At 46.4% G+C, this 13253-nt stretch overlaps 1 protein-coding gene across 1 annotated transcript in view; it reads right to left on the bottom strand.

Annotated features, from left to right (window-relative positions):
- Positions 1-1217: 1217 nt before the first annotated feature.
- DESI1 (desumoylating isopeptidase 1) overlaps positions 1218-13253 on the bottom strand; it is a 76847-nt gene continuing 64811 nt past the window's right edge. The window contains exons 6-7 of the mRNA XM_086963491.1: positions 1592-5508; positions 1218-1534 (exon numbers count right to left, since the gene is read on the bottom strand). Coding sequence (XP_086819617.1) covers positions 5415-5508 — 94 coding nt within the window. The 3' untranslated portion in view covers positions 1218-1534; positions 1592-5414. The remainder of the gene's footprint in view (positions 1535-1591; positions 5509-13253) is intronic.

Below are 13253 nucleotides of genomic sequence, written 5' to 3'. Positions count from 1 at the left end.
TTCAGTTAGTGGTGTGCAACAGACACCCAAACACTCACGGCTGACTCTGATTTAATGTGAGCAGTATACTTAAGCAAATGTGTTACTAATAAACAATTGTTTTCGTACAACACTGTGGTCACAATATTCATTATGTCCCGTGAAGTGAAGGGTGGAGTAAGTTCGATATTGCTTTGTTCTGGGTCGGGGTCGAGTGATAAGATTTCTGGGCGCCAAAAATAAATATAATGACGGGAGATGACACAATCTATATGTCTTCTCTTCTGTTTTGTTAAGTACATACATATTTTTTGTAAAATGCTCAAGGGCGGGCTGCTTAGGCTTGGTCAAGTAAATCACAAGCTAGGCGACAGAGAACACCCATCATGCAACTGATTCCACCCAGGCTTGGCTAGCAGTTTAGAGGCCCGGGCCTGTCAGGGAAAACCCCCAATGAACCAGCAAGCCCAGTCCACCTCTGAACGATGGAGCAGAAACTATAGCCAAAACATAACAAGCATTTGCAATGCAATAGGTCTTGCATTTGCGAGTCTTTGAGCTACTGGCATTGTAAATGACAAACCTTTGATCTATGTGTTGGTTTTGAAAATATATTAATAAAAGGCATGGTAATTTACAATGCCAATAGCTCCACACACAGCAATAAAATGTCTGATCTCCAGGCAGGCACCTGAAACAGAAACCACACACAATTGTAGAGCTGATGATCTCACTGCCAACGCCGACGCAATCCCTGCTATCGCGACAGAAAAACAAAACCATACGGAATGCCAAACCCTCTGATCTCACTGCCGGCACCTAAGCTTGGTTTGCTAACGTGTAGAGTAAACAAAAACAAATACAATGGCTGCATGCATATTAAACTCAGACCTGCCGGCCATTAACAGTGGGGCGCACGAGGAGGGAAGGCCGTGTCCCGTGCCGGGGTAGACTCTATGTCCATAATGCTAGCTTTTACCTTATTACCACTTTTCATTACATTTCCTATGAACCCCTCCCTCCTTTTTATCTAGTGTCCTGGTGTCCTGGTACCACTCCTTTCATTCTACCCTATTCAGCGCTTTGTTATCGTGTCAATGAAGCGCTATGGTATATACTAAAAGCTAAGTATCGGTGGCAGGGGCAAGTTAAGGAGGAAGGTATGTAGAGAGGTTGCCCCTCACCCCGCAGCCAGAGTCTGTTTACTTTTTACATTACCATAAAAGGATATTCTCATTTGTGTTTGCTACGTTACCTTCAATTTTATTTCACGTTTGCTACAATGTCGTGTGATGAGATTTAATGCATTGGACCTATACGATTCCCCTTCTGTCTGCTTCTCATAAGACTGTATTGAATATAGCGCTTCCCAGTAAACCGGTCCCCTCACAGTGCTGACTCGGTTTTTCAGGCATCTCTCTGGCCAGTTTCTCACTGCAGGTTTCTCCTCTCGCTGTCAGACTGGTAGGGCGTAGCGGTGGTGAAGATTGGCGGGGGAGAGTAAATGGAAAAGGGGGAGGGAAGGAGCGAGAAAAGAGAGAGGGGGAGAGAAACACTCGCAGAGCTGCTGCGCCAGAGGCAGCCGTTCAAAGAAAGAAGTGGAAGAGAACACTCGGGCAATTGCGGTGCCATGAAATGAAAGGAGAGACGGGGTAGAAAGATGGAGAGAAAGGCATACCCTTCTGAGAGGGGCAGAGAAATGGGGAGGGAGAAGGGGAGAGGAAACTGAAGGCAGGGGAAGATAAGAATGAATGACTGTAAGGGGGAGAAGACTGATTGAGGAGTGTTGGGAGAAAACGAGGCATTAAAATATAGAGGAAGGGCAGAGACTTTCCCGAAAGGGATTAAACGGCGCACTGAAGTGTCATTGCAAGGGGACATGTTTTGTGCGCCTCGGCACCAGGGCTCCTTTTGTGCGTGATAACCCAAGAATGGGGGCCTTAAAAAAATGAGGTACACAGGTTCTAGATAGATGACCCCAAATGACCTGTGCCTAGCACCAGAGTGTGAAGAAGCTCTTTTATATTTATGTTGCCCTGTTAAATCCTGGCGTGCCCACTATCGCAGTGACTGAGACGGATTCTCGACATAGGAAAGGTAAAGAGATTTTATAGAGCGCCGCAAGTTCCCCGGGAGGTTTCAACTTCCGACGCACATGAGGCAGCCACCTCTGCGGGGCCTTGCAGACCCGCAGTTTCAGCTTTCAAGCCATCGGAGTCTCTCCTGTCCGCGCAGGCACAGTGAGCAGGAGACAGGGAGGGACAGGAGATGTGCACGCGTACACATGACCCGTACGCGTGCACATCTCCTATCTTCTGTACTCGTGCACATGTCCTGTCCCCCTTCAGCAAAGAAATCGACAACAATAGATCTCGTCCAGGTGAGATGCGCATGCACTGCGTCACTAGGCGCGACCTAAAAAGTAGCGGTAAAAATATAAACCAGAAACTCAGAATTGGTCGATTAGCATATTCAAACAATGGGACGGTGTAACTGTAAACCAAAAAAGGACTTGCACTTGTACAACTAGCACACATTAGATTAAATCAAATGTTCACCTTCCAAATGTTCACCTTGCAATTGTTCCACAGATTAGCAGTGCAAAACGAAGGACCTTGGTCCACTAAGGGCAATAAACATCAACTGGGTGTTAGGGAGGTAAATAACACATTTCTGTTGACACTCCAGTGAAGAGCTCTTTTGCACCACTACTACTACTACTACTACTAGAAACTACAAAATAGAAGACATGGTTTTTCCACTTGGGCTTCCCAAAAATGAAATGCTGGGAGTGCTCTAAGCCACAGCCCCCCCCCCCCATACCCCCCACCCTCACCGCAAAGCAAAGAATATGGAATGTATCTGTCTGTCCAGAAGAGCAGCTGCCAGTCACAGCCTTCTTAGTATGGCATCTGGTTCCACCCAAAATACACAGTTATTAGACAATGGTCTATGCTGTACAATATATTGCTATTCATATTATATTATAATTATAATCTCTGGCTAATGTTATTTATCTATAAATAAATTATAATCACTTTGCATTTGTCAATATAAATAAATATGTCATATTTCTAGAATTAAACAGTTATTCGGATGCAGAAAAACGGGTTACAGATATAGCTACAAGAGAAACGTTTTAACCAGCACCTTACCACTCAGAATGCCATTTAGAGAGCCCTGGTTCCAGAGAAAGCCTACAAGTAAAGAGGATTTGAGGACCGTAAACCAAAGATAAATTATGTGTACCAATCTGTGAAGATTGTTACGGAACATAGGGAATGGAAGGGTCAAAGAGGTCCGACAGAGACCGAGCGGTACACATCCAAACCCAATGGTGGAAAAATACAATCTAATAATGGAGCCAATGCCCATGCACATTGCCAGCTAATAGAGGTGTCACTATAACTTGTGACTGGAAAGACTTCTTCAAAGAATAACAAGTTGCAAACACCGAACCCAACACTAGATGTCAGGGGTATGCAGAGGATGTGTAACTAAAGCCACACATGCTATGAACAGATGGGTACACACTCAGGCTCACACAGACCATGGACTGTTGTTGGTCTAAGCGGAGACATAGAAGGCTCACAGTTCAAGCTTATGTCTAAGAAAGCAGATGTAGCTTTTACATTACAAAGCTATAGCTATAGTCTCAAGCAGGGCTAGTCCTCAAGACAGAGCTATGTCTGAGGTTACACAGATATCACTAGCTCAGAAAAGATAGCTCTCCGTTACACATATCTCACATGCTCAGCAGAGCAGTTTGGCAATATGTGCGCCTTGCACTAATGAAGGCGAGAGAGAGGTTCATAGATCAATATTTAGAAGTATGAACTTTTTCCAGGAGGGTTTAAAAGGATCATAACCTGGCACTACTGCACACTCTATCAAAACAAGAGGGAGGCAGACTATTCACTATTATTCAAAAGTCAAACTAACTACCATAACATTGTTTGTTCGCCGCAGTAGTGTTTTGTTATTAATGCATATTTCTTTAATTCGTACTTATGATCATAAGCCTTAATTTGCCTCAGATGAAAATACACGTTTTACAGAAATTTGCGTTCTCAGGGCACGACTGACACAGATCATCAAAACTAGTTACCTTGAAACGGATTCACTAATCATTTGTTAAAGTATCCAACAACAAATACCAGTGCTTATAAACCCTACCAGTAAGCTAGAGTTTGATGAGGTGAAACACCTTTTCATGGTCTGTAGTGGTTGTGTCCAGAGGGAAAACACGTGTGGCGAAGAGAGACTGAGATATAAGTGCATAATTAAAATTAAGAAATAAGCATCTACCGAACAATGAGTGACTTTAAAGGAGCCAGTCAGAAGCGAGGTAAAATACAGTTCTCTTACCCAGCATCTTAAACAATCGTCAGCAGTAATTTCGGAATGTTTGTTTGATGATATCTGCTTGAGTTTTGAGACATATTTTGACATTCAGCAGATGGCCTCTAAGACAGTCGTTTTGGCTTTCTGAACAATAGTCCTTTGTATGCCTATTTACTATTGTGACAGGCTGTATTTAAAACCGTTGTAGCGCCAAGTTTGGATTTAAATGTGTGCGGACATACAGAGAGTTCTGGTGCATGAGATTTTAGTTAGAGATCCTTAACATGAGGTATATTCTGCATCACGTCCCCTACAGAGCATGAGTTAATAATCCAAACCCCCCTATGAACAACATTGATGTGGAACTACTGCCCTCCATAAGGCCTCTGCCTTTGCCAGGAGCATCCTTGGGGACTGAACTGGCACCTGTCGAGCTCAGGTCTTGGGACCCTGACTCTAAAACAGAGGGTCGGACTCGCTTACCAGGCAATCAGGCATTGCTGAAGGGCTGGTCTGACAGGTCAGTGGTGTGCTGGTTTTTGGCACGCACACGGACCTCACCGGTCAGGCCCATTTTAGGTCCACTTGGCCGGTTTTTACTGATGATTTCTCACATATTAAAACAAACATTTCCTGCACCAAGCTCAAATACATGCAGTCATCAATACCTTTAAAAAACACTAAGACAGCGTGCCTTTACAAGTTCAAAACTTCTCCAATTTGCCAACATGGGCCCCGTTTCTAGCTATTTAATTCACTAATGGGGCCACTTTTATTTGGTGCCCAGGGCCTATTTATGCCATAGTCCGACCCTGCAAAGATACATGAACTCAAAGGGCATGCTTGCTTCACAAATTCTATTGTGACCCACTGGGGCCTATGCCCTGCTCTGGAAAACTCAATTTCACCATACAGTACTCACCCATACCAGCTCATCCCACTTCCTTCCACCTTCACAGCTCACTACCCTATTCCCAAAAAGCAGCTATTTACACAATACCAAGGTCACCCGACAACAACATTAAATCGGGCTCAAGAATAAAATTCAAAGTTCATGGTGTTAAAAGGGGTGTGGTTGTCTGCCTTCCCAGTTAGCTCTGTCCGCCATGTTGGTTGAAGGTCCCCCCGCTGGTAGGTTGGATCTGCACAGAGTCCAGCAGAGGCCGCAGTGCTTGTCCAAAGGGCCTGTGATGGGGAGACATGAGAAAGAGAAAAGTTCAGGACAGACATCTGCATTTAGGTACTAAATTAAAGAAGCATTTGTAATGCAGCAGGTCTTGCATTTGCGAGACTCACAGCTATTGGCTTTGCCAAAAGAAAAACGGGCGCCGTGCTGAAACAAAGCATGGCGCCCGTGCAAATAAAGTTATGTGCATGATGGCCCGAGAAGTAGGTGCCACGGTAATAAAAACAAGTTAATAAATATGAAAGTGCCATCAGCTGGTCGAGCTCTCAGTGCGGTCTTCTACGAGGGGGTTTGGTATCTCGTAATGTGGTTGCGTTATGAGGAAAGTAATAATTGAAAGTGCCCTCAGCTAAGCGTCGGCTTAAGGAAGGTTGCTTCATCCTTAGGCAAGGCAAAGTAAACATAAAAAAAAATAGTCCTTGGAAAGCAACAAATGAACACAGGAGAAATAATACACGTACAAGGGGCAGTCTCCATGGGTGTGATAAACACACCAAAGGTGTGACAAATCCGGCAATTCACCACACAAAAGAAACCCATTTTGAAATGCCAGGAAGGAACCAATCATAAGCGATGGGCATGCTGTTATATTTCATATCGGTACCCCGATATAGGTCCAGGGAACACTGTACACTTTTCCTACATCATCTCCCTGTTATTTCATATGAACGAGCCTTATAAGGACATTACTCCAAATAAGGACAGAATGCCTTATAGGGACATAATGCCTTATAAGGATTGCAGCCTTTTATGGACTAAACCCTTCACCTAGTTCCATGCAGAGGGTAGGTTTTTCCCAATCGATATTGCTAAGACGTCATCCCTAGCACATATGAATAATTTATGAGTACACTTTCCAGGAGGTACACTTCACCTCTCCCATTGACGCACAAGGTTTAATCCCCAAAGTCATCCTCATACGGAACAATGGGTAACATACACACATACACTGTATAAATACAGCACCTCTTGCTATCAGTAGTCAGGAGGGAACTGAGGCTTCAAAGCCGACGCACTGACCAGAGACGCTGCGGCTCCGACATGCAATCGCTATAGCGGACAGTGGTCTGACTATCCCTTGCGGGGTGTCCAAATCAAGTCCAGGACGAAGTCCCACCCTCTCACTATTCAGGTAATGGGGTTCAACTAAATCCTAGTGGGATTCTCAGGCTCTTAGATTCCTTCCTCTCAGACTCTTAGGCTTAGGCTCTTTTCGCACCTACTCACATGCTAGGTACATCTAGACAGGCATCTTAGGAGTACGTATTTCATTTTGTAAATGCATGTTATATTCATGTATGTGTTCATGACTATTGCAAAATCGTAGAACAATACTATTACTTTTTATTCACTGTACTGCCGGTTCTATATCTCTGCTACTGTGTCTTTGTATATTCGTCGAAAAGTTCCAAAGCAATGTAGTATCTTATTTTCAAATGCGTTCTTTATTACTTTCTCTTTCACGTAAAGACAAGTCAGGTAGATAAAATCCAGTAGCCTATATATACAAAGACTATATTCCAATATCTCGAATACAAATATTCAACCTAGCGAATCAAATACCAGCTGTCCCCATATTGCCTTTAGTTTCAGCAAGGAGCAAATGTCCCTTGCCTTAGCTTTTTCCATTTCGTATGTTTCCCTGACCAAAATCCACCAATCACTTATAGAGGGAGGTTTCGGGGAGATCCATGCCCTAGCAATTACATGCCGGACAGTAACTAATAAAATTTAAGATAGTCACATGATTCCATGGTTCGCCTTCTTTTAATGTGTTCAAAATAATTGCTGGGCTGTTCCTAGAACTAGTGAAAGTACGGGTCACACCGGTGTTAGAATGCTGTTGGGTCTTATAAGAGTCCTACAGTTGGGCATCCATTTTGTTGGATGTAATGCACTCACACACCCTTTCAGGTGTCATGCTTAATCATCTGGGCTGCTCCTCGTTGGGTCGGCGGTGCAATACCCAACGGGCGACACCTCAAGAGGGGCTCTTTGGCGGAGATCTTCTATCCAACTGCCGTCGGGTGAAGTGTGGGTGTGGGGCCCAGCAATTCTTTTGAACACATAGACCTTGTGGGCGCACGCTGAGGCTGGACCTACCACTCCACACGAGTGGAAAATCGCCCATCCCAAGAGGAACCCCTCCCCCTTGTTGTAAACATCGCCTTCTTTTAACCCATCAGAATTTCAGTAGCTGTAAGGGGTGAATCTATCTCAAATTTCTGACAAAACACTTGGCCACTCTTTTGCCAAAAAGTTCCCAGTTCCAAACAAGTTGCAAACATATGCAGAATGCAAGCCGCATACATACCACATCTAGGACATTTTGTCCGATCTCCACGCAGGCCCCCCAGAGCCCACTTTGCAATTTTTTTCTGGCATATAGTACAGCATACATATAGTACGAAATTGCTTTAGTCTCAAATTAACAGGTAAACAGAGTCATCTAACACCTTAGCTGCTTCGCAAATATCCCTCCCCAGTGCTGCGCTGTCCATTGGAACTAGTGCTGAATGAACGTCCAATGGTCGTGCGCAGCACTGGGGAGGTAGCGCTCGTGACGACCGTTGGCCGTCAGCAGCGCTTAAGAGGCTATAATTTAAAGTGCTTGTTTGATAGCAGTAGGCGTAATCTCAGTTCCCAGAACATTACTCCAACGCGCGGCAAGCCTTTTCACAATCACTCTGTCTATAATTATTGAGGCATTTATACATACCACTAAACAGAGATTTTGTCTTTTCACAGTACAAGCAATACCAGATCTCAGTGCTAGATATTGTTGTCAAGGCTAAATGTTTCAAAAAGTAATCCCTGACCTGGAGATACTTGAAAAACATATAATCAAGCAGTTTATAATAGAGCTACAAGCTCTCAAAAGAAACAAGATCCCATATCTAGCCCAGCGTTTACTGACATCATCTTTAAATACCTCTGGGAACATCGGATTACCCCATAGGAAAAGTTTATCATAGTAAATTGATAAAGTACATCCAGAAGACAATGCACGCCATGTATATATGCTATCTCGGATAGTCTTAAACCTGAATCTTTTAAAATAATTTGGTTCATTAATTCTATATAAAAACATGCAGCTATCCTCCCCCAATATCAAACAATGGTAGAAATTTTTATGAGCAGGGATTAGAAGGCTACGAAAGCGCCCAGAAAAAGCTGCCCAATAATACATTTTAAAATCAGGGAAATCAAGGCCTCCTTGATTATATTGGAGCTTTAGCAAATCTATCACTCGTGGGGCTTTTTTGTACACTCAGATGAAGCTATTTAACACACCCTCAAGTTTCTTAACAAATAAAATTGGTAATCCTCAGAAGAATAGATCGAAATAGATATAAAAATGTGGGTAAAATTTTCATTTTGATTTTATTAATTCTCCCTATGAGCCCTATTGGGAGTTTATGCCAATTCTTTACCTTCGTAATTTAAAGCAAATATCTGATCAATCTACGCAGAGACCCTAACCACTAAATAAGTAGCTACAAGGCAGGCGCCCGCGACAGGTCTTTCAGGCTTAAAGTTAAGAAGTGCATGTGTTTTTTTTAAACGTAATTTATATCACAACAGAGAGCCAAACTTGGTTGCTTCGTCCTCAATAAGATTTATCGACCTAACTGGGTCTCTTGTAAAAAAAACAGTGTCATCCACATAGGCCTGGAGCTTAGTTGCACCTGACACTAATTGAGTAATTTGTAAATTAGATTGCAGTGCACAAATAAATGACTCAATATTTAGTGCGAACAAAAGAGGAGAAAGAGGACATCCCTGCCGAGTGCCAATTGAAATTGGAAATGTTGGTGGGTGTAAGCCTGAATATGCTAATTTAGCTTGAGGTTTGTTATATAAAGCTAGTACCCATTGCCTAAATTGTACCCTGAATCCGTCAGCGTAGCCCACAAAAAAATCCCACCCCGTCGAAAGCCTTTTTGGCGTTCAAGAGAATCATGCCAAGATTTGTTGACATCTTCCCAGCCCTTTCAAAGGCCCCTACTGCCGAATTTAACATGGGCTGTAGTATCCCTACCAAGAATGAAACTGTGTTGGTGATCAGATATTAATCCGGGCATTATTGGGCCAGCCGATTTGCCAAGATTTTAGCAAAAAGTTTGGCATCAGTATTTATGAGCTAAATCAGCCGATAGGAACCACAATCATCAGGGGGTTTATCCTTCTTCAAGAAGAAAACTATATTTGTCATAACCCAGGATTTTGATGTCTTTCCACCTATACATTGTAAAACCAGACTGAATGGAAATATCAAAATATTTTTTAAAACCTTATAGAATTCAATAGGTACTTTTCCCAGAAGGCATAGTAGATATTGCCAAGCTTATTTCCTCATTCACGATGTTACCCTCTAATAGAACCAGTTCTTCCTCGCTCACGGCTGGTAGATGACTACACTGAATAGTTTGTGTATATAACTTATAGGGCCTGATTCTGATGCGGGTTGAAAAGCTTCCCGACTGAATCGATTTGGAAATTGTTTCCGACCCACTCGGATCGGGAGAGTCCGACCGACGAAGTACGATGCAGCCAGATGCTTCCAGATACTATTTGGTTGGACTCCCATTGACTTCAATGGGAGCATATGTTCCTAACCGCATCATAATTAGCCCTGGGTCAGGAAGACACGTTCCCGATCAGATTTGGAAGGCGAAAATGCCATTAGGAGACCTTCCTAACCGCATCAGAATCAGGCCCTAGGTGGAAATGCTTTCCTAACCGCATCAGAATCAGGCCCTGGGTAGTACATAAAAAACTGTTCTAGGATTACTTGTGGATGTGTATGTAGAATCCCGTTTTCCCCTTTTATGGGTTTTATTTTGAGTTTTAGTCCTTTTGTCTGCCATCTTATAGGCCAGAACCCTTCCTATTTGTTCCCCGTATTCATATTGCGAAAGCTGATGCTTGTTGTATATAACAGCAATTCTCTCTCGGAATGATTTCTTGATAGCTAATCTTGCATCTATTAGCGAAAGAAGCAGCTGATCCTGATCGCTAGAACCTCGCAAAACCGCCTCAGCATGTTGTTATTTAATATTACGTAATGCTTGGATGACAATCTTGCCTGCAGCATTCCGCCCTTTATTCTGCTGCCATATATATTGTTGGGATACCCCTCTTCCAAATGCCTTCATTGTATCCTAAACTGTAAGCGGGTGGCTGAACCCATATTCTCCTTAAAAAAAGCTCGAAGGGGGGGGGGGGTGCCAAGATGGCGAGCGGGTAAGACGGGTCTTCCCGAGTCTCCCCGCTCCCGCGCACCAATCCGGCTTAAATTGCGAGTTTTGTCCCCCACAGACTGCAAAGGAGGGAGAGGCAGTTACTCTGCCCCGATTGCTCCTGTGACATCCTGAATTTCGGAGCTGGGGGCTCGCCTGCGGAAGAGAGTGGACACCGTGTGGCCCCGAGGCAGGCACAGAAGATGGCGGCGTGCCCCGGGAGCCGCTGTGGCCGTGAATTAGGCAGACTCAATACTGGGGTAATTAACGCCTGGGAGCCCAGCGGTGCCCAGTGGAAGCCAGCGAGGGGCGCAAGTGAAGCAGAAGCCAGGGAGCAAGCAGTGAGGCTGGGATTCTGGCCCGTCACTGGGCCTGCAGGAGTTCGAGGCGGCGTGACTGCAGAGACAGAGCGGCGGGGCCCAGTGGGGCCTAGTAAGCTGAAACTGCAGCGGGTGCCCACGAGCCGGGTAGAAGGAGCGGGGAGCTGCACCGCTGTCGCCTTACCTCCCCGTGCATTGGCCAGAGGAATCGGTTGGCGGCGAAGGACTGAGGCGGTGGGCCGAACGGCACCGGGAGCACAGGACCGAAGGGCGCGTCCAGCAGCAGGCTCGCAGAGGAAAGTGCATGCGAGAATCCTGGCCCGGGCTGTGACTGCCCACGTGTGCGGTAGACGGAAGGGGGGACACGGAGGGGCTGACCGGGGCTGACAGAGGTGAGAGCGAGCAGTGATCTGGAGATCGACCTCGTGGACAGACCACGCAGCTGAAACAGAGACCCAGGTGAGGCGCAGACCCAGAGCTGCTGCGCGGACGGGAACCAGAGCGATGGAGGCCTGGGGGAACAAGCAGAGTGGTCTTCGTGAGCGAGATGAGTGCCCTGGTAGAGCGAAGCGTCCAGGCCTTTGGAGAGGCCAATTACAGTAAGGCCCAGCCAGGAGGAGAGGCCAAGATTGGGGCTCGATCTGAGAGCCAGGCATGGACAGCGGAAGAGCAGGGCCTCAACAAGGACCCCCTGGGTTGCCAACGAGGGGCACAGCATTGAAGCTAAGGGGATACCATTGCAGGAGCAAGATAGCACTATCCTGAAGCAGCTGAAGGCAGTGCCTAGGGGCTGAGTAAGGCGCAACACAAGGCCACCAGCTCCGCACCAACGGACAGAGGAGGAGAGGAGAAGGGACACCACTGAGGCAGAGCACGCAAGCGCAGAACTGGCATGTCCTCGCTGCGAGGGAAGAAGGAGCGGATGCTGAAGGACATGCTGACCAAACCCCGCAATCCGGCAGGGGGAGGGCTGACTGTCTCCGCCCAGGCAGGCGGACCACGAGGCGGAAAGTGCGGAGGCCCCGATCACCTGTTCTTTCCTAGTGACACTGTTTAATACCCTACTGGACGACTTCCAGGCCCTGAAGAGAGACCTTGCGGGGGAGGTGAAGGAAATCTGTCAGGACATGGACGCGGTTGGAGAACGCGTAGCTACCATGGAGGACCAGGACCAGGTCAGAGGGGATAAAATAGAACAGCTCCAACAGGAGTGCGACGGCTGCGGGATAAGCAGATTGACCTCCAAGCACAAGCAGAAGACCTGGAGGATCACTCCAGGTGGAACAACATACGCGTGAGGGGAGTTCCTCCGGACGAAGAGGGATTGAACATGGTTCACTATCTACAGGGACTGTTCCGACACATACTGGGGGTCCCTGAGGATTTTGACATTTAAATAGATCGGGCACATACAGTGGGCTGCGGAGGAGGGCGCCCGCCCCTCCCCCTGACATCCTAGCCTTTCTACCGGAGTTTCCACTCAAGGAGGGTATACTAAAGGAAGCCAGAGCGAAACACCCACTCTCATATCAGGGACACCCAGCAGCCCTCTACCAAGACCTGGCTTCAATAACTCTACATAAAAAGGCAGGAGTTTAGGATGGTGACCCCGCATCTGTGAGATCAGGGGGTAGCATACTCCTGGGGCCCTCCATTCCGGCTGCTTTTCAAATGGGACGGCAAGCTTAACCAAGTCAAATCCTTGCAAGACACCTGCAAGATTCTAGGCCTGAGTCAACCAAGTGAGGAGACAGCACCGAAGCCAGAATGCAAATCCCCCGCTGACGGATGGCAGAGAGTCAGGGGGAGGGGCCTACCGGAGCAGCTTAGGTGTCCAGACCCCTCAACCATGGCGCAGGAGAGGCAAGCAGTCCTCGAGACGGTGCCCAAGATAGCTCCTGAATGCTGGAGAGATAGCATGAAGAAATGGACTTAAGTGGTGCGGGAAGGGTCGTTGGGAGCGGGGAGACAGGGGGAGCCTTGGACCACGATATGCTCCAAATATCTTTTTTTCCTAAGGGCACGTGCGCTTGCACGACGGGCTCTGGACATTCTGGGGGGTTCGGGAATGGTGGGTTAGGGAGGGAGCAGGAAGGAACTGGTGTGTCGAAAAATCCATCGCCGACCTTGCCAGCACCCACGCACTCGCCTCCACGGACTACATCCTCCTCGTGGACCAGA

Source organism: Lissotriton vulgaris, chromosome 1_1 (assembly GCF_964263255.1).
Source record: "Lissotriton vulgaris chromosome 1_1, aLisVul1.2, whole genome shotgun sequence".
NCBI classification, from domain to species: domain Eukaryota; kingdom Metazoa; phylum Chordata; class Amphibia; order Caudata; family Salamandridae; genus Lissotriton; species Lissotriton vulgaris.
Note: the sequence above shows the minus strand (reverse complement) of the source record. Positions and strands in the feature narration are given on the sequence as shown.